Genomic DNA, 20,972 nt, shown 5'->3' on the forward strand with positions numbered 1-20,972 from the left:
TGGGAAGGGAAATTGTGGTCTCTAAAGAAGGAGGCCATCTGGTGTGTTCTGTGGTGGAACTGGTCCTCCTGGGAGCAGATCCGGCGGAGGCGGAGGAATTGGGAATACAGGATGGCATTTTTGCAAGAGTTAGGGTGGGAAGAGGTGTAATCCAGGTAGCTGTGGGAGTTGGTGGGTTTGTAAAAAATATCAGTGTCAAGTTGGTCGTCATTAATGGAGATGTCCAGGAAGGGGAAGGAGGTGTCAGAGATGGTCCAGGTAAATTTAAGGTCAGGGTGGAATGTGTTGGTGAAGTTGATGAATTGCTCAACCTCCTCACGGGAGCACGAGGTGGCGCCAATGCAGTCATTAATGTAGCGGAGGAAGAGGTGGGGAGTGGTGCCGGTGTAATTACGGAAGATCAACTGCTCTACGTAGCCAACAAAGAGACAGGCATAGCTAGGACCCATAAGTGTGCCCATGGCTACCCCTTTGGTCTGGAAGTAGTGGGAGGATTCAAAGGAGAAATTGTTAAGGGTGAGGACCAGTTCGGCCAAACGAATGAGAGTGTTGGTGGAAGGGTACTGTTGGGCACGTCTGGAGAGGAAAAGAACGGAGGGCTTGGAGGCCCTGGTCATGGCGGATGGAGGTGTCGAGGGATTGGATATCCATGGTGAAGATTAGGCCTTGGGGGCAGGAGAAACGGAAGTCTTGGAGGAGGTGGAGGGCGTGAGTGTGTCTCGAATGTATGTGGGGAGTTCCTGGATTAGGGGGATAGGACAGTGTCGAGGTAGGTAGAAAGGAGTTCAGTGGGGCAGGTGCATGCTGAGTCAATGGGTCGGCCAGGGTGGTCAGGCTTGTGGATCTTGGGAAGTAGGTAGAACCGGGCAGTGCGAGGTTCCTGGACTATGAGGTTGGAAGCTGTGGGTGGGAGATCTCCTGAGGTGATGAGGTTCTGTATGGTCTGGGAGATGATGGTTTGGTGATGTGGGGTCATGGTCGAGGGGGCAGTAGGAAGAGGTGTCCTCGGTTTGGTGATGTGGGGTCATGGTCGAGGGGGAAGTAGGAAGAGGTGTCTTTGAATTGGCGTCTGGCTTCAGCAGTGTAGAGGTCAGTGTGCAAAACTACCACTGCACCCCCTTTATCTGCTGGTTTGATGGTGAGGTCGGGATTGGAGCAGAGGGAGTGGAGGACTGATCGTTCGTCCTCGGTGAGGGGGAGGTCTGGGGGGATGGTGAAAACTCCATTATTATCAGACAGTCATGACTGGGTTGTGCTGAAAGCTACCCATGTACTTGTCTTTGAGCCCCTTTCCCAGTGAGCCTCGTTTTGCACTCACCAACCTGTGGTTTGGACTCCCTCATTGTCCCTGGTCTCTGGTGGGTTAGTGGTACCCGCAGCCACTATTCTCACTAGTGGCAACAAGCAATTGCTGACCTCTGACTGGCTAGCAACTCAGTGGGCAGGACTTCCGCTGCCAACAATCTCAACTACAATGAGGCCGAAAAGTGGCAACGTTAATGGCATCTGCTAGTCTCCCTTATAACCAATGGGGGTGTTCTCTGATTGATGGGTGAGACTTCAAAATCTAGCTCATCATATTCACTGCAGCATTCCATTATCTTTAACAACAACCTGAAGTTAGCACCTTTATTGTCAAAAACTTCTCAAGGCATTTCACAGAAGCAAAATCTAACAAGAATTGGCACCAAGACAAAATAGACAATAGGAGGACCAACTAAAAACTTGGTCAAAAAGATAGTTTTAAAGGTGAAGAAGGATGTCGGGACGGGGGCTAGTTTAGAGAATGTGAGACCTTTTATGTCCACCAATGTCTCAGTAAAGTGAGGGTGAATACAGAATAAGCCGGAGTGAGAGGAAGGCAGTCTTTTGAAGATGGGAATGTAGTTTCAGAGATCCAGGAAAGTACACCATTAAAGACATTTAAATATGAGGATGATCATTTAAATGTGAGAATGATATTTCAGATCGATGGATTTGGAGTCAATGTAAGTCAACAAGGACATGGATGAAGGGGACTTAGTGCAGGATAGCATACAGACTCCCTGGTTTGCTGTTTACAAAGGCTAAATGACAGGATGGAATAGTTGAGCCCAGAGGTGACAAAACATAAGTAAAGCCTCTATCAGTCGATTGTCTGTGGTAAGGTGGAGATGAGCACAGAGGCAAAAAAAAAGAGACAGTCTGTTTGGTGGAGCAGATATGGGCCCCGAAACTCTGCTCAGAAATGAATACGATACAGAAAATATGAACTGTTTCAGGCTGAACCAGACTATGATACTGGAGTTTGATGTAACTGGTAGCTTAGGTACAGGTTTTATGGTGGGACCTGAAGGTAACACCTCATGAATAAAGGGATGGCTTGTTAGTGCCGTGGGTTTCAGTGTCTTATCCAGTTTATAACCCCTCATCTTCTGATGTTCACCTGGTAGAAATTACAGATTATCCATGCCTTGGTGTTGGACAAACAATCTAACAGCACAAAGGTAGAGAGAGAGAGAAAGAGATCAGAGGGAGATAGATGTTGGACATCTGACATCATAACTAGACAAAAAAAATCAATAGTTATCTCATTTGAAACAGCATCAGGTTTTTCCATATTCAAGTAAGTCGTGTTTCTGCTATGGATCCTGGATGGGTTTTCCTGTCTGCTTCAAAATGAAGGTAACTCATTCAACCTTTGTATAGCCTTTAACACAATTTCTACATCATTGCCAAAGAAGGCCACCACTAATGACTACATCACCTATCCATCGCTCCCCCCTAAATCTGATTGCTTTGTGCATTCCCCATTCCTGTCACTGCCTTTCCCAATGCTAAAGACCCACAATACTATCACCCATCCTTTAAAATTGTGCTTTGGAGATGCTGGTGTTGGACTGGGGTGTACAAAGTTAAAAATCACACAACACTAGGTTATAGTCCAACAGGTTTATTTGGAATTGCTTCCAATTAAACCTGTTGGACTATAACCTGGTGTTGTGTGATTTTTTAACTTTAAAATTGTGGTCACTGTTATTCACCTTCTTACCCTTTATGATCTCTCCTCTTTAAAAACTCACTCAAAGGCTATTGCCAACTTTGCAAGGCTACTTCTTGGCAAGCAGCTTGAGATTCATTGTACACAAGCTCAACGATGATGAGGCTTGGGGTCAAAATTGGGATCAAAATGGGCTTGGGCCCATTCTTTTAGACACAAAATTCATTCCATTCTCTCCACATTTCTAGGCTATATTGTTCGCAAACTTGGCAAGAAGGCAGGTTATGTTCGACTTGGTATTGTGCAATGTGACAGGCTTAATTAATGAAGTGGCCACAATATCATTGAATTTGACTTCCACTTTGAAAGCGAGAGGTTTGGTTCTAAGCCCTAACACTTTAAACCTAACTAAAGACAACTGTGTAGGCATGAAAGCTGAACTAGCTTAAATGAACAGATATATTATGCTCAGGGATAGATCAATAGAGAAGCAATGGCAGACATTAAAGGGGATATTTCAGAATACTCAGAATAAGTTGATGCTTGCAGTAAAGAAAGATTCTACAGGGAGGACCTACTACCCTTGGTTAATTAAAAAAAAAGTTAGGGAAAGTACCATACTTTAGGGAAAAACCATATAAATGCACAAAGATGTGTGGCAGGTCAGATGACTGGTCAGAATGTAAAGAACAGCTGAGAATGACTCATCAGGTGGAAAAATTTAGAGTGTGACAAGAAGCTAGCTAACAATGTAAAAATGGATAGCAAGAGTTCCTACAGGTATTTACAAAGGAAAAGAATAAGTAAAGCAAGTATTGGTCCTCTGGAGAATGAGAATGAGGAATTGGTAGTAGATAGTAAGGAAATGGTGGATAAAATAAAATATTTTGCTTATGTCTTTACTACTAAGGATGCAAAAAACATTCCAGTAATAGCAGTAAATTGGGAAGTGTAAAGGCTAGTGGTACTTAACAAAACTACAACCACAAAGGAACAGGTACAAAGCAAATTGATGATGGTACTGTGGAGTACCAAGTCTCTGAGCCCAGACAGATTTCATCCTAAAGTGTTAAAAGAGGTTGCTCACGAGGTACTAGATGTATTGGTATTAATTTTCCAAAATTCCTTAGATTCCATTGGATAGGAACGTAGCAAATTCAACCTCTTTATTCAAGAAGGGAGGCAGAAAAGTGGAAACTACAGGCTGGCCAGTTAATTGGACATCTATTGTGGAGAAAGATGTAGAATTATCATTAAAGAGATTATAGCTGCAGACTTAAAAAAACTTGAGATAATTGGAAGAGTTGGAATGGTTTTATCAAAGGACAATCATATTTAAACAATTTACTGGAGTTCTTTCCATGCAAGGTGGATAAAGGTCAGCCGTAGATACAGAAAACTCGGATTTTCAGAAGACATTTGATGAGGTGCCAGATGGCAGGACTGACATATGAGAAGAGATTGACTAGGTTAGGATTGTTTTAACTGGAGTTCAGACAAATGAGGGAGGATCTCATAGAGACTTATAAAATCCTAACAGGACTAGACAGGGTAGATGCAGGGACGATGTTCCCGATGGTGGGTGTGTCCAGAACCGGGGTCACTGTCTGAGGATTCGGGGTAGACCATTTAGGATGGAGATAAGGAGACAGTGCTTCACCCAAAGAGGGGTGAGCCTGTGGAATTCATTACCATAGGAAGTAATTGATGCCAAAGCATTGAATGTATTCAAGGAATGGCTAGATATAGCACTTGGGACATGTGCCCCATAGGTTATGGGGAGAAAGCAGGATTTGGCTATTGAGTTGGATGATCAGCCATGACCATGATGAATAGCAGAGTAGGCTCGAAGGGCCAAATGGCCTCCTCCTGCTCCTATCTTCTGTGTTTCTATGTATCAAAGGCTATTTTGAAAATAAAAGCTCATGGTGTATAGGATAACATATTAGCATAGATAGAAGATTGGCTGGCACGCAGCAAACAGAGAGTATGCATAAATGGGACTTTGTCTGGCAGGATGTGATGAGTGTTGTATTTTGCAACTGAAATCAATGACTTCTCCAGTTGCATTCCCCGGGCACTAAGATGACAAATAGCAGGGCCAAAATTATATGCATTTGCACGCCAACCACGGACGTGGGAACAACCCAAAAGCCTTTTCTTTGTGGAAAGCTCAACCTTGAATTTAGCACTTACCATTCTCCATGTCTGTGCGGATTTGTTCCTCCAGGTCCTCTGGTGAGACATAGTACTCATATTCTTCACCCTCTGGGGACTTGGGCTTGCATTTACCAAAGCAACAGTTACAGCAGCAACAGAGGCAGCAGCAGAAGTAGCAGCCAGTGATCAACCCACAGAACACAAAAAGGCCCTGAGTAAAATACAGAGAACAGACAAAAACAATTACCTAGAAGTGAAGATAGAATTTGCATGGTCCTTCTAGGCTGTTGATTTTGAGAGTTATGGACTTTCCATTGGTTGAACTCTAGCAATTGGAAGGGTGCACAGCAGACTTTGTGATGATCTGTCCTGCGTATTGCTCTTCCTGTGCAAATGTCTAGTTTACTATTTCACAGGTTATTTAAGTCTCTTTAAAAGAGTATATTTTGTTTACGCAAGTTTTTCAGGCTCAAGGCTGTAGCTTAAATTGACCCAGGGTGGAGGACAGGTTGTCAATATGAAAAATTGGACCCCTCTTTTCCTTCAGTTTCTCAAAATTTCCTGTTCCTTTTAATGGAAGCCAGCCTGCTACTAAATATACGTCACTGTGCACTCAGACAGAATTAAAATAATGTAATAATTTACTGCATTACTGACAATCAATAACCTTGAGAGAATTAATTTCTGTCTTTTACTAAAAAAGTGTTGACAGTTTTATAGTGAAAACGGTGAGTGGTTGTCATTATACTGGTCAAGTTGTAGTCCCTTTACCAAGAAGACTGGACAATGACACAATAGTACAATGCTCTTCTATCACTTTTGACAGAATGAAATAACTCTTCAATGGTCACAATCAAAAAGTTTGATCTTTGTACAAAGTGGACAAGATTTGCATGCAATCAGCTCATAAAAATGTAGAAAATGCTAATATACTATTACACTATTTACAAATATTAAAATTCCCAGGTCAGCTGTTATGATAAAAATTATAAAACTACTATCTGTTACTGTTTAGATCCCTCAGATTAGTCTCAATCTTGCACACTGTAGTAAGGTTTTGTAATGAGCACAGAGAATGATGCCTCCAGTTCTTCTGATGAATAACCAAAGGAAATTATGAATCATCCATGACTTGAGCTCAGATAGGTATCAGATAGAAAGCAATGAGGTAGCCGTTTGGTTGAAAGATGTGGTGGAACATTGGGCAGAATGTTAACAGCATATACATGAAAGTCAAATACATGCTTGTGGATAATAGCAGAGAAGGGTAGCACACAGATGAAGAAGTATGTGGGACCTAAAAGATGGTGCCCAGAGGTGAAGAAAAGTGAGAATAACTATTGCAGATGATATGCTGAATGATTTGGATGAGTAGAAGTGGAAACATACAAGATCAGTTTAGCACAACTGTGCAACAAAGCAGAGTGAGTTGGCAGTCATTGAAGAATCATCCAGTAAACAAATCATATGCTGTGTGAGATCAAGGAAGATAATGACTCAAAACCACATTCACAAAGGGTGTAGGTTGCAACTTTGGCCAAAGCAGTCTTAGTGCTGCTGCTGGTATATACAATGAAATTGAATTGGAGAGATGGGCACAGAACTGATACATCAAGAGAAAAGAGAGGTTTGAGATGGTATAATAGATGGATTGCAGAGGTCCACATTCAAAGACCATTTCTCTTTGCAATTTTGTTAGTGACATTGTACTAAAAAAGTGTTGACAGTTTTATAGTGAAAACAGTGAGTGGTTGTCATTGTACTGGTCAAATTGTAGTCCCTTTACCAAGAAGACTGGACAATGACACAATAGTACAATGCTCTTCTATCACTTTTGACAGAATGAAATAACTCTTCAATGGTTTCACAATCAAAAAGTACACTTTTCAAAACATACACTTTTTTTTGTAGGAAGGATAATATGGTCTCCTTAGTGAGCACGAGCTAATGCAAGTAGAAAGATTAGATCCAAGAAATTCGATGGCATGTGTCACTCATTTCTTAAGAGCTTAATGGACAGTCAAATCTGCTGCACAGTAGCAGAAGGCCTACATTCATTATATGTCGTTACTACCCAACTTACTGAGATATTAAACGAACCTGAAGCTCCACCCACTTCACAAATTGGTCACCACTACCAATTGGTCATGCGAACAGGCATACAGATCACACTGGTTTAAGGCAGGCATTTTGTCAGGAGCAGCATGAATAATCTTCTTGGCCCCTAAAATATCTTCCCATCTACCTTCCATGATTAGAGTTTGGGAAGTGAGATAATGTCTGACTCTGGTTCACGGGAGATCTGGTGAAATTCCTGCACCTCCCAAACCCGGATTGTGAGCCAACCTTGCAGTGTTTGTTTGGATTTGCTCTTTCCAATTCAAATGCGGAAGAGACTGACTTTGAAAATGGCTGAGGCCTCTGCTGAGGTTACCCAACCCTGCCACTTGATCAATTAGCTCACTAACCGCCAGGTACCAGTTCATAATGGAACCTCCCCTCCGCCCACTCACTTTCTCCAAAGGTTCCATTGGTCTCCTGTTAGAATTGTGGCAAGAGATTAGGAGAGATCCTGTGATACATGCATTAAAAAATCACCTAGAGTCTTTTAAATCTTTAATGTAAAATTGTATTGTTTTACATGAAAAAAAGGATTGAGTCAAGTGATACATTCAGAATAGGCAAGAGACTTTTATAACACATATGCAGAATAATGAACCTTTCTAACACATTGCTTACATTTTTACTATGAAAATTTCAGTTTTCAATTTTCTGGATTCTCACTTTTTCAAACTGCAACTTACAGCACCACAAAATGTTACTGCATGTGAAAATGAATAAAACAGAAATCAAATTTACCTTTGCCCACCAGCTAGACAACATGAAGTATGTGTTCACATTCTCTTCACCAAATTGTTCAGCGATGTACAGTCCCAGTGAACCGTATTTATCATAAATGTTTCGTTTGGTTATATCTGACAGTATTGAATGAGCATTGTTGATCTCTTTGAATTTATCACTCGCATCTGGATTATCAAGATTTTTGTCTGGATGGTGTTTCAAAGCAAGCTTTCTGTGGAATGTGATAACAAAGAGATTTGAATTTGTCTCAAGACTGCTGAACAGTGCATATCTTAATAGTGTAAACTATTCAAGCATACTAAAAATTTTTATTGCAACTTTTCACATTTTCCCAATGCAGCATGCTATAAGAGGATTACAACCTGTTCAAAGATTTCTGTCAAGTTGGCCATTCTTAGGGCAGATCCAAATTGAAAAGAACTTAAAGGTAATATTTCCTTTGCTGTTTCTGGAGAAATTCCAGTTGATCCCTTCATAGGAATGAAGGACTAGAACACCAAGTGAGGAGAAAAGCTTTAGATTACAGGAGGGTATAGACGGGTTAGTCTGATGGGCTGATCAGTGGCAAATGGAATTCAATCCAGATAAATGTGAGGGTGATGCTCTTGGGCAGGACAAACAAGGCAATAAAATATATGATGAAACAGTAGGGCCTTGGGAAGCATCGAGGATAAGCGGGACCTTGGTATACATGTCCACTGGTTGCTTAAAGTATCAGCACAGGTGGATAAAGCTGTTAAGAAGACATATGGTATTTATTAGCTGAGGCATTGAGTCGAAGAGGAGGGAGGTTATGCGTGAACTGCATAAAACATTAGTTAGGCCACAGTTACAGTCTTATATGCAATTTTAGAATGTACATTATAAAAGTTATGTGATAGCACTGGAGAGGGTGCAGAGGAGATTTACCAGGATATTGCCTGGGCTGGACAGTTTCAGTTATGAAGAAAGATTTCCTTACAGCAGAGAAGATTGACAGGAGACATGATGGAGATGCATAAAATTGTAAGGGGCATAGTTAGGGTAGACAGGAAGAAACATTTCCTTTTACTGGAGGGATCGTTGATAGGGGCATAAACTTAAGGTAAGGGGCAGAAGGTTTAGAGGAGATCTGAGGAAAAACCTTTTCACCTAGAGGACGGTGGGAATATGGAACTCACTGGCTGTAAGGGTGGTAAAGGCAGAAATCCTTATAACATTTAAGAAGTATTTATAATTAGAATTAGCTTTATTATCACGTACTCACATGAGTACCGTGAAAGGTTTACAAGTCGCCTCTTACGGTGCCATGTTAGGTACAATATGGACCTGTGATACCAAGACATGCAACATTTTAGGCTAAATGCTGGAAAGTGGGAATAGAACAGTTGGGTGGTTGATTTTGACCAGCACAGATTCAATAGGTCAAAGGACTTTTTTCTGTGGTGTAGATCTCTATGACTCAACATTAGACAAAATCATAACTGTGAATCCATTGCCAAGAATTCCCTTGGGGATTCTGTTGACTAGCATCACTAAATCCATGATTTTATAATTTATGAATTAGAAGAAAGAGCTATCTATCAAACTCTGCATAAGACACTTAGGAACACTCAGCTATTGAGATGGGAGCATGAAGTTACAAGGAACATATTGAAAGATTAAGTGGCAAAGTAAGAGAGTAAGTTCTTTGGCAAATGGAATTCAATGTTGGGAAGTGTGAGGTAATCCATTTTGGATCCAAGATGGCCAGATCAAATCGCTTTAAATGGTGAAATACTGGGAGATATGAAGAAGAAAAATTATTGGTGTCAAAAATATGTAAAAGCTAGTGTTTAGGTACATAAAAAATTCAAAAAGGCGAACGTAATATTAATGGCTTAGGGAGCTGAAATTCTAAATTGAGGAAATTATGCTTCATGGTGGAAGTAGGCCATTCAGTCATTCAGCTTGCTCCATCGTTCAATTAGACCTTGACTAATCTGCTTACACCACATTCCTACCAACCCACAATAAGTCTTCATGCCCTTACTGGATAAGGATCTACCTACCCCAATCTGAAAAATATTCACAGATTTTGCTTGAGTTCCAAAGGCTCACAAGCTTCCATGAGGAAAACAATCTTCTCCTCAATTTTTTCTTCGATGGGCAACCTCCTAATTTCTAAAGCTCAGCAAGTTTGCCTTTGGATTGGCAAATTGGAAAAGCCACACCATTATTTAACAAAGAAGAAAGGGAGAATCGTGAAACTATGGTTTCTGTTGTTTGATGCAGTTTGTGCAGAAGGAATCTATCATCACTGAGCATTTGAATAAGCATGAACAAATCAAACAGAGACAACATAAATTTGTAAGGGAGAAGTCTTAACTGAGTGACCTTAATGTGTTTTGAAGGTATCGACGGACTGTCTTATAAAGATAGGTCAACTAGATTGGGCTTGTATTTGTGGAATATAAAAGAGTGAGAGGCGACATAATTGTGAGATTCAGCCTAGACAACCTTCTTTAGATTGCCTCCAGTGCCAGTGTATCTTTCCTCCAATTCAGGACTAATAGGGATGTTGAAGAATGAGGAGAAGTTAATGCAGTGTGTGACGGAATGTGTCTGGAAAAATGGAAAACTAAAGTATAAAGATAAATATAATTGAACTAAATCATGATCAAGTTGAAAGCAACTGGCAGTGACAAAAAACTCAATAAAAGAGAAAAGAAAATTATTATCTATAATAGATCTTGTTTCTGATGCACCCAGTATGATCAATTTCACATGCGTGGATAATCATGCATTCCACTGCTTGTACCAATCCCCATGTCACTTGAAAGCTGTGTCATATTAGTAATTCATTGCATTAATTAGTTAAGCAAATGCCATTTTACAATTCGAGGCATATTTCCCATGTTTCTACAAAAAACTCTGAAATCAGTTAATCTCACTTGATAACTCAGACACTTTTAAGGGATTTGATGCAGGATGTTGATTAGAAGCATCTGAAAGATAATAAGATTTATTAACACTGTTAAGTTTTATTTACATTTAACATCTTAATATTTATGGAACTATGTTGTTGCTAGGTTTTAACAGTATTAAGAACTACAGGAGATTCTAAGCACATTAAGTTTTAGAAAGCATGCCTTTCTCCATGAAAACTATTTCCGTGGATTGTTTTTGCGGGATATTTTCACTGATTTGCAGCATGTCTTTCATTAAATAGCAGTCGTTTGCTACTACATTGTTGCTACTGCATCTGTCAAATTTCTATGTCCAGGAGGCTATTTCATTTCATACCTTGCCACTAAGAAGATTGTGGAATTGCCCAACATTGTCTAACTCATATGCTGTAGGCAAGGTATATTGGTGAGACCATGCTACGACAACGGATGAATGGACACTGCGCAACAATTGCCAGACAGGGATGTTCCCTCCCAGTCGGGGAGCACTTCAGCAGTCAGGGACAATCAGCCTCGGATTTTCGGGTGACCATCCTCCACCATGGATTTCAGGACAGGCAACAATGCAAAGTGGAGAAAGTGAGGTCTGCAGATGCTGGAGATCAGAGCTGGAAATGTGTTGCTGGAAAAGCGCAGCAGGTCAGGCAGCATCCAGGGAACAGGAGAATCAACGTTTCGGGCATAGGCCCTTCTTCAGGATGCAAAGTGACCAAGCAGAGGCTGATAGCCAAGTTTGGTATCCATGAGAACGGCCTCAACCAGGAGTTGAGTAGTTCATGTCACACTACAGATGACCCCACTACACTACACACACACACACTTACATACTCACACACTCATGCAGACCCTCTTTCATAAAGACGCTCTCTCTCAGACACACACACATACACCCCTGAAAGGTGCGCACACACACACTCTCTCTCTCCCCCCCCCTCACATGCACCCACACACACATATAAATCTATAAGGTGAATTTGCATTTGTAGAATTGTATTTGCAGATACATTCTATTTTGCTCAAAAAGCACACAATCCACAGGCAGTCAATCCATGTAACATTTTTATAAATTCCTGTTTTGGAAATGGAACTAGTCTGACTCAAGATTGGAATACAGACAGACTCTAACCCCAAACCTTTAATGCATTGTCTGAGCTGAGATGTCACCTTTTTTAATGAAACTTTAAGTTATCTTGAAAATGTGACTTGAAAGAAGTCCTGGGATTTATGTATTAATGAACCGAAACCTGCTACCCATTCTAAAAGATGAAAGACTTAACAGCGCTCTAGGTTTGTTCAATATATTATATCGGTTGCATGCATGACACTTTGATCTTTTGCTCTAAATTCTTATGATCCTGCTCCACAGTTACCTGATGAAGGAGCAGTGCTCCAGAAGATAGTGCTTCCAAATAAACTTGTTGGACTATAACCTGGTGTTGTGTGATGTTTAACTTAGAAGATTGACAATTCTGATGTCTTTGACAAAGCTTTGACAAAGGGTCAGTTAGACTCGAAACGTCAGCTCTTTTCTCTCCTTACAGATGCTGCCAGACCTGCTGAGATTTTCCAGCATTTTCTCTTTTGGTTTCAGATTCTAGCATCCGCAGTAATTTGCATTTATTCTGATGTCTTCTCTTGCCTGATCCTTGGCATCTCTGCGATTTCTTTTGCCTTTCTGCCTCTTAGTTACTGTGTCAATTGCAATAATTGTCAGGGTAATCTTTGCACAGTATTTGCACAGTACACCTAATTGGTTTATTTTGCTTTCTGATTTGTATTCCTTATAATCCTTGTACTCCAGTGGATTGTAGGACAAGATAACATACAAGGAGCTAGCCAAAGTGGGGCAGGCATGTCAGGATGGAGAAAGTGAGGACTGCAGATGCTGGAGATCAGAAATTAAAAATGTGTTGCTGGAAAAGCGCAGCAGGTCAGGCAGCATCAAAGGAACAGGAGAATCGACGTTTCGGGCATAAGCCCTTCTTCAGGAATGAGGAGGGTGTGCCAAGCAGGCTAAGATAAAAGGTAGGGAGGAGGGACTTGGGGGAGGGGCGTTGGGAATACGATAGGTGGAAGGAGGTTAAGGTGAGGGTGATAGGCTGGAGAGGGNNNTTCCCAACGCCCCTCCCCCAAATCCCTCCTCCCTACCTTTTATCTTAGCCTGGTTGGCACACCCTCCTCATTCCTGAAGAAGGGCTTATACCCAAAACGTCGATTCTCCTGCTCCTTGGATGCTGCCTGACTTGCTGCGCTTTTCCAGCAACACATTTTTAAGCTAATGTCAGGATGGAGGACAAGCTGCTGGATAATATTGGGGAAGTCATTGCTGAGGCCTTGGGCACAGGCAGGACTGAAACCATTGAAAATGATGGAAACTCCAAACCTAATTATCCTCCCAGCCCAGCCCCTTCTGATTCGCAAGATGAAGATGGTATAAGCAGGAATGTATACACTTCTTCCCACACCACAACTTTGCCAATTTTTAGAACTTGGAAAGGCAGAATGCTGGAGTCTAGTCTTTATTCACTTATTTAAAGGGACATGTGTGTTTTGTGGTCATTCAACTATCAAACCTTCCCCTTCTCCTCCAACCCCTCTTACAACCTGCACTTGTATATGAGAACGACGAAATCCACCAATGATGACCTGTGACCTAAATACACAAACACCCATTTAATATATAATTATCACCCTTGTGTCTTTGCACTTTCAGATCAAGAACAAAGAGCAAAAACAAATAACAAAACAGCACAGGAACAGGCCCTTTAGCCCTCCAAGCCTGTACCAATATATTTTGCCCTTCCAAATTAAAACTGTTGTCACTTACAGGATCCGTATCCCTCTATTCCCAGGTGCTTCTTGAACGCTGCCATTGTGTCTGCTATCTGAACGATTCATTCTGGCCAGGCATTGGGGGAACACATGGAAGCCAGTGATGATGTAGACACCACAATCACGTGATTTCACATTCACAGCCACCAAATGACACTGACACTAATCTTAGGGGATAGATTAAGCTGGGGATTTCTGTGTGGTGGGACTTAGGGCATGAGGGGTATAACAAGGCAGAGGACAGGGATAGTCCAAGTGTCACCTTGCCAGATGGCCCACTGCAGAGGAGTCACATGAGATGGTGAATAGGAAGCATTCATGGGAGGGCTCATGTGCCTGTACAATGAGAAGCTGTACATTGGGAAGCCTGCCAGAAAACAGTAGTTAATGTCCAGGAGCATGAACAGGTTCAGTGCCAATCTGGCACGAGCTTTGCATAGAACTTGGCTTATAGCTTAGGCAACTCATTTGCTTCACCTGTAGACCCAACCATAATGGGTGATATTGAAGCGTTGATTTCAACACAATCATCAATCACCCAAAAGCTTTCATTGCAGCGTTTAGACAAGGTCATTATTAAAAGTTTGTCCATGCGATGTGGGCATCGCTGTCTAGGCCAACCTTTATTGCCCATCCTAAATTGCTAGGAATCAACCACACAGTGGGTCTGGAGTCACACGTAGACCAGACCAGGTAAGGATAGCAGATTTCCTTCTCTAAGAGGCATTAGCGAACCAAACCTGTTTTAACAGCATTACTAGCTATGCAAGTGTAAACTGATGCTGGGGGTTTGGTTAGCTCTTTTGACTGAATGGCTGCTTCGCAATGTAGGGTAACATCAACAGTATGGGTTCAATTCCTACACTGACTGAGATTACCATGAAGGATTCTCCTTCTTAACCTCTCCCCTTACCTAAAGTGTGGTGATCCTTAGAGGTAAAGTCACCATATTCTCCGAGGACTTCTCTCTAATAGAGGTATTGAGAAGGTGGGACTTTATCAATTCAGTGTTCAATGGACTTATAGGATATCATAGTGTCTGCCGGTCCCTATACCCTTTTGTAATATTCTACCAGTGAATATGAAAAGAGAAGTGAACATATGGCATTGAACATAAAAGATAATTATAAAGTCTTCCATAGGCATTTAAATAATACAAGAATAGTTAAAGGAGGAGTGGGACTGAATAGGGACCAAAAAGGAGATTTACACCTGAAACCTGAAGCCATGACTGAAGTATTAATTAAATACTTTGCATCTGTCTTTATCAAGAAGGCCATGGTAAAAGAGAAGGAAATGCTGTCACTGGAAGGGTTTAAACTGGATGGTTGTCTGTACTTAAAGTTGATAATGTACAGGGCTGGATGTGATGCATTCACAGGTCTTGTAAAACAAAAAGGAAGAAAATTGCAGAGACACTGGCATTAATTTTCCACTCCAAGTTGAGAGGATTGGAGAAATGTAAACTTTGAAACCTTTGATCAGAAAACAGTATATAAGGTTAGGCCAAGCAATTATGTACCAGTCAGCTTAACATTGTTAATTGGAGGAGAAAGTGAGGACTGCAGATGCTGGAGATCAGAGCTGAAAATGTGTTGCTGGAAAAGCGCAGCAGGTCAGGAAGCATCCAAGGAACAGGAGAATCGCCCTGAAGAAGGGCTTATGCCCGAAACGTCGATTCTCCTGTTCCTTGGATGCTGCCTGACCTGCTGCGCTTTTCCAGCAACACATTTTCAGCAGTTAACATTGTTAATTGGGCAACTTCAAGAAAATTAGTAATTCGAGACAAAGCTAATAGTCACATCAGCAAAAGTGGATTTATTGTGGAAAGCCAGCATGGATTTTGCAAAGGAAAGTCAGAGAGTCATAGAGTCCTATAGCACGGAGACAGGCCCTTTGGCCCAAACTGGTCCATACCAACAAAAATGTCCATCAACACCAACCCCATTTCCTTGCACTTGGTCCATATCCTTCTAAACCGTTCCTATCCATGTATTTGTCCAAATGCCTTTTAAATGTTGTTAATGTACCCGCCTCAACCACTTCCGTTGGCAGCTCATTCCACATGCGTACCACCCTCTGTGTAAAAACATTGTCCCTCAGGTTCCCTTTGATTCTTTCTCAGCTAATCTTAAACTGATGTCCTCTAATCCTTGAGAATCTTAATAATCTTACTTGAATTTTTGTTGATCTAACAGAGAACATTGATTTGTGGATGATTTAAAATTTGTAAGCATTATAAACTAAGTGGTGAACTTTATCAGGAATAGACTAATTGCTGGATAGGTGACAAAGGAAGTTCAAAGCAGAGAAGTGAGTAACACCATGAGAGACACAATACAAAATAAAGGGTACAGGCATCGAGTTCAAGAGCAAGATGTTTATGAAGTTACATAAAATACCAGTTCGACCAGAATACTCCATCCAGTTCTGGATACACACTTTTAGGAAGGTTGTGAAGGCATTAGAGAGGGTGCAGAAGTATAGTTCTGGCGATAAAGAGCTTCAGTCTGATGTTGGATTTGAGACGTGAAACGCACTAAAGACAATATGAAGCATCAGACATGAGGGAGGGGTAGGGAGTGCAGGAAGGGGCTAAATAAAAATGGACTTGGAGGAGGAAATAAAGCAGTATCCCCTGTGGTGATCACTCTTTAAAGGCATCAAGAACATTGATGGACATCCTGTGTTCCCTCTCCAATGATACCCAAGCTCAAACATGACTGCGGAAAATGTGCAGGCAGTCAGCAAGTTATGACCCCCCTCCACAGCCCGCTACCTGGACCTGGTTATAGCCAGCTGGCCAAACCCAGGAGCAGACCCATAAGGAGGTCCTTCGATTTGCCCACACCCCCCTGTACCACATGCCGGAAGGTCAGGAGGACAGGACGGAAGTGCAATCAGAAAGACAACAAAAGGTTTCTCAAAGAACCAAAAAGGTTGGGCAAATGCTCACAACCAACATAAACATGACCCACGGACTCCACGGCACCCTAAAGTAAACAGTTGGCTTGGGAGCCCGTGAAATGCCGCAATCTGCAGTTACATGATTCTCTTGCGTACAGCATCCTCTACCCCAAGTCCCCGATGGAAAGTAGGAGGACTCCCGTAAAGGGCGGCACAGTGGCACAGTGGTTAGCACTGCTGCCTCACAGCGCCAGAGACCCGGGGTCAATTCCCGCTTCAGGCGACTGACTGTGTGGAGTTTGCACATTCTCCCCGTGTCTGTGTGGGTTTCCTCCGGGTGCTCCAGTTTCCTCCCACAGTCACAAAGATGTGCAGGTCAGGTGAACTGGCCATGCTAAATTGCCTGCAGTGTTAGGTAAGGGGTAAATGTAGGGGTATGGGTGGGTTGCGCTTCGGCGGGTCTGTGTGGACTTGTTGGGCCGAAGGGCCTGTTTCCACACATGTAATCTAAAATCTAAAGACAATGGACTGCCTTCTCAACTTGCCACTCATTGAGGATCTTAACTGGTTATTAAAATGGAAAAGTAGAGGGCAATGACACGGAAGTGAAGATGAGATAAATTAACGGTCATAAGGCATTGCCTTTAATGGGCTGTGCATGTGAATTAATCAGTTGTGAAGCACGGGTGATTTACTGGTGATGGGTAATAGATGAAAAAAATGCTATGGGTGAATTGGTGATGGGGGAATAATGTTCAGTTGTGTGTAAGAGCACTGCTGGATGTAAAAAAATCAAATAAAGAAAAAACATTAATGGTAATGAAGAGAACAGGAAAGATGCACAGGTGAGAGAAATTTGGAGTAGCATTTTGGCAAAGGGAGAAAGGGAAATGTCAACATTAACAGAATGAAGTTGACGATCTGGACCCCCGGTGGGGGGGGAATGGTCTCTCTCTTTCCTGCAATGGGTCATAAACACTAGCAATTCGGTCTGGTTCTAGAAGATTTCACACTTCATTCAATCTCAGCTGGGCACAGGTTGTCCAATAACACAGAGGTGAATCACTTCTGTGTCCTAGGAGAAACTGCTTAAGACAAATGGCTTAAGACAAAGACATTTTTATACACCTTTTGAGGGAAGTAAAGGGCATCATTCCAGAGCACATTTAGACAATTACCAATCAATTTTACTAAAATGACTTTATTGACAGCCCAAAGTTATTTCCTGGGATCCAACCTTACTTTCCACATTGAAATACCCCTATCTGCGAAACTATTCTTTGCACCTGCTCTTGCAAGGTCAGTTAGAATGGCTAGTAATGTCTTATCTAGTCTAAAATCACACAACACCAGGTTATAGTCCAACAGGTTTAATTGGAAGCACACTAGCTTTCGGAGCGACGCTCCTTCATCAGGTGATTGAGTCACCTGATGAAGGAGCGTTGCTCCGAAAGCTAGTGTGCTTCCAATTAAACCTGTTGGACTATAACCTGGTGTTGTGTGATTTTTAACTTTGTAACACCCCAGTCCAACACTGGCATCTCCGAATCTTATCTAGTCTAGTTAGTTCTATACTATAAGGGAAGCATTGTCCGCTAATCTTTATTGAGGCACACTATGGTTAGTTCAGGAAAACAGCTTTAAGCAGAATTGTCAATTCGCAGCCAAGAAGCCACTTTGTTATGTTATTTGCATCAAAAAGCCATTTTATTGCTGCCTATGTTAGCAAGAGCATGTATTAGATGGTTGTTTCTGACCACAACTAGTTACTTCAGTCTGTATTCAGATTTCAGATCCTCAAAGTGGGCAAGTTTAAGAATGAACTGAGGAAGGTGGCAGTGTTAGCATGAACTCTGATGTGAAGAGGTAATGTCGAATTGAATTGGACGAATGTATGAAGTGCTTAGCTGATTTGGAGGGGAAGATGTCTAGTTGAATTGACGGAGAGAGGAAGAAATGTTGTTATTAACTTAGTAGTAGGTGAGAATGAGGAAATTGATAGGGCAGTGTGGGTAGGAAATTGAGTTTATGGTGTCTCTAGGTGAAGAGATTTTTCCTCATCTCAGATCCAAACGATTTACCCCTCATTGTTAAACTATGACCCCTCGTTTTGGACTCCCCACCATTGGAAGCATCCATCCTGCCTCTAACTTATCTAGTCCTGTTAGAATTTCATACATTTCTATGAGATCCTCTCATTCTTTTAAACTCCAGTGAATGTAATCCTAACTGACTCAATCTCTCTTCATATGTCAATGCTGCCATCCCAAGAATCGATTTGGTAAACCTTTGGTGCACTCCCTCTACAGCAAGACTATTTTTCACACAAAACTGCACACAATACTCCAGGTGCAATCTCACCAATGCCCTGTATAACCATTCTTATTCCTGTACTTGAATTCTCTTGCTACGAAAGCCAACATAGAGTTCACCTTCTTCACAGCTTGCTGCACCTGCATACTTACTTTCAGCGACAGGTGCATGAACATGCCCAGGTTTCGTTGAACATTCTTCTCTCTCAACTTACATCTGGTTAGATAATAATCTGTCTTCCTATTTTTGCTGCCAAAGTGGACAATCTTACATTTATCCATATTACACTGTAGCTGCCATGCATTTGCCCACTCCTATCCAAATCAGCCTGCAACATCTCTGCATCCTCCTCACAGGTCACCCTTCCACCCAGATTCGTCATCAACTCCTGCTCCTAGTTCTTATGCTCTTGTAACTGAATCTGACTATTAACACATCAGACCAGAGTCCCCGTCCAAATTGCTGTTAGCACCAAAGATGAGGAGTTGTCTTTGTACGCTATAGTTCCCTAGAGACAAATACTAGCAACAGTGAGTGGTCGGTGTTTCAGCTAGACCTAGATACAAGCATCACTGGACAAGAGCATAGCATTGAGAAGCAGGAAAGTGATGTTTATGTTGATTTTTGCCAGCATATACTGACCCTAACCAAAACTCCAAACTGCAAAGTCAGAAGTCACATGACACCAGGTTATGGTCCAATAGGTTATATGAAATCACAAGCTTTCAAATGAATGTTGGACCATAACCAGGTATCATGTGAAGTCTGATCTTGTCAACCCCAGTTCAACTCTTGCACCTCCACATCATAAACTTTATATGCAATATGCTACTGCTCCAAGTAGTTTTCTGATCATGCAATTGAACACATAACCACTATTTATTGTTTTTTCATCCATCTGATCTGATACATCTTGTACACCTATAAAAGAGGTTTTATTTTAATCTATTTATATTATATCTGATGAAAGATACCATTGACCCAAACCTTAGTTCCCTGTATACAAGACTTGGATGAGGAATTTGGTGAACCGCTCTACATACCTATAAGATTTTTTTATCTCTTCATGCGAAGCTCCTTTCTCGAGGCCTAGAATTTGATAAAGTGCTTCCCCAGATGTAGAAAGTGCACGTTGTCTTTGTTCAGCCATTTTAATTTAAGTCTGCCTTTACCAGAATTCTGAAAAACAATAATTAAATTCGTGAGGCCAATTCCATGGAACTGTGATCAGACAGAAATAAAACAGAACGATGTATTTAACAGTTTAAACAAAGATACCAACAGATCCCATACTTGTCTGGCTGCAATAATGACAAGTGGGAAGTTTTCACATATCAGTTTAACAGAATTATGTCACTGTGAATTGTAAACATGACCTCAATTAGCAGATTGGTTCCCACAAAATATGAACACCCATAAGTACAGAGCTTGTTAAAGTTAATATGTTTGTTTTTATTAATGTTTGTGAAGGATGAGGTAGTGAAGCAGTAGTTACTAGGCCCTGGGGGGTAGGAATGTTCTGGATGGAAACTGTCCCCTTTAACCAGAGCGCGCGGTGGACATCCCCTTCAAACGGCCCAGAGACAGAGAAAGACAGTGTCCGCCTGGAATTCCTCAACACCCTGAGGTAAATAAATCGTTAAAAAGACAAATGTTTTCATTACTGTCATTGACAGGAGCCGGGAGAGACCCTGTGTGTGTGGGCGGGAGGAGGCTCCGGCCCCTGGGACTTCCCGCCGGCCCGGCCCCTGGGACTTCCCGCCGGCCCGGCCCCAGGCTCCCCGGGGGGAGGGGGAGCGAGGGCTCCAGAAAATGTAGGCCCCAAACCCCCTGAGCCTGCGGTGAGGGGACGGAGGGTGAGACTCCCTGCAGGGCCCGGGGCGAGGAAGAAGGTGGAAGTGCCCACCCCCAAAACTCAATTCACCCGTGATCCCGACTCCATAACTCACCCCCCACCCCAACACTTCTCACCCCCAAACCCCCCACCCCAA

The 20,972-nt window shown here is 42.0% G+C and overlaps 1 protein-coding gene and 1 long non-coding RNA gene across 5 annotated transcripts in view; one reads left to right on the plus strand and one right to left on the minus strand.

Moving 5' to 3' along the window:
* Window positions 1–8,407, plus strand: part of LOC122549442 — a 24,276-nt gene extending 15,869 nt beyond the window's left edge. Inside the window, exon 4 of the long non-coding RNA XR_006311532.1 lies at window positions 8,343–8,407. This is a non-coding gene — a long non-coding RNA (uncharacterized LOC122549442). The remainder of the gene's footprint in view (window positions 1–8,342) is intronic.
* Window positions 1–20,733, minus strand: part of dnajc5b (DnaJ (Hsp40) homolog, subfamily C, member 5 beta) — a 25,815-nt gene extending 5,082 nt beyond the window's left edge. Inside the window, exons 1-4 of one of the 4 annotated variants that reach the window (XM_043689276.1) lie at window positions 20,646–20,733; window positions 20,025–20,160; window positions 8,000–8,213; window positions 5,177–5,351 (exon numbers count right to left, since the gene is read on the minus strand). In XM_043689276.1, coding sequence (XP_043545211.1) covers window positions 5,177–5,351; window positions 8,000–8,213; window positions 20,025–20,131 — 496 coding nt within the window. In that variant the 5' untranslated portion in view covers window positions 20,132–20,160; window positions 20,646–20,733. Of the gene's footprint in view, window positions 1–5,176; window positions 5,352–7,999; window positions 8,214–20,024; window positions 20,161–20,263; window positions 20,326–20,476; window positions 20,603–20,645 lie in introns of those variants that run through there. The other 3 variants (XM_043689277.1, XM_043689279.1, XM_043689278.1) reach the window with 3 other exon arrangements.
* Window positions 20,734–20,972: the final 239 nt, after the last annotated feature.

Source organism: Chiloscyllium plagiosum, chromosome 4 (genome assembly GCF_004010195.1).
Source record: "Chiloscyllium plagiosum isolate BGI_BamShark_2017 chromosome 4, ASM401019v2, whole genome shotgun sequence".
Classification (NCBI taxonomy): Eukaryota; Metazoa; Chordata; class Chondrichthyes; order Orectolobiformes; family Hemiscylliidae; genus Chiloscyllium; species Chiloscyllium plagiosum.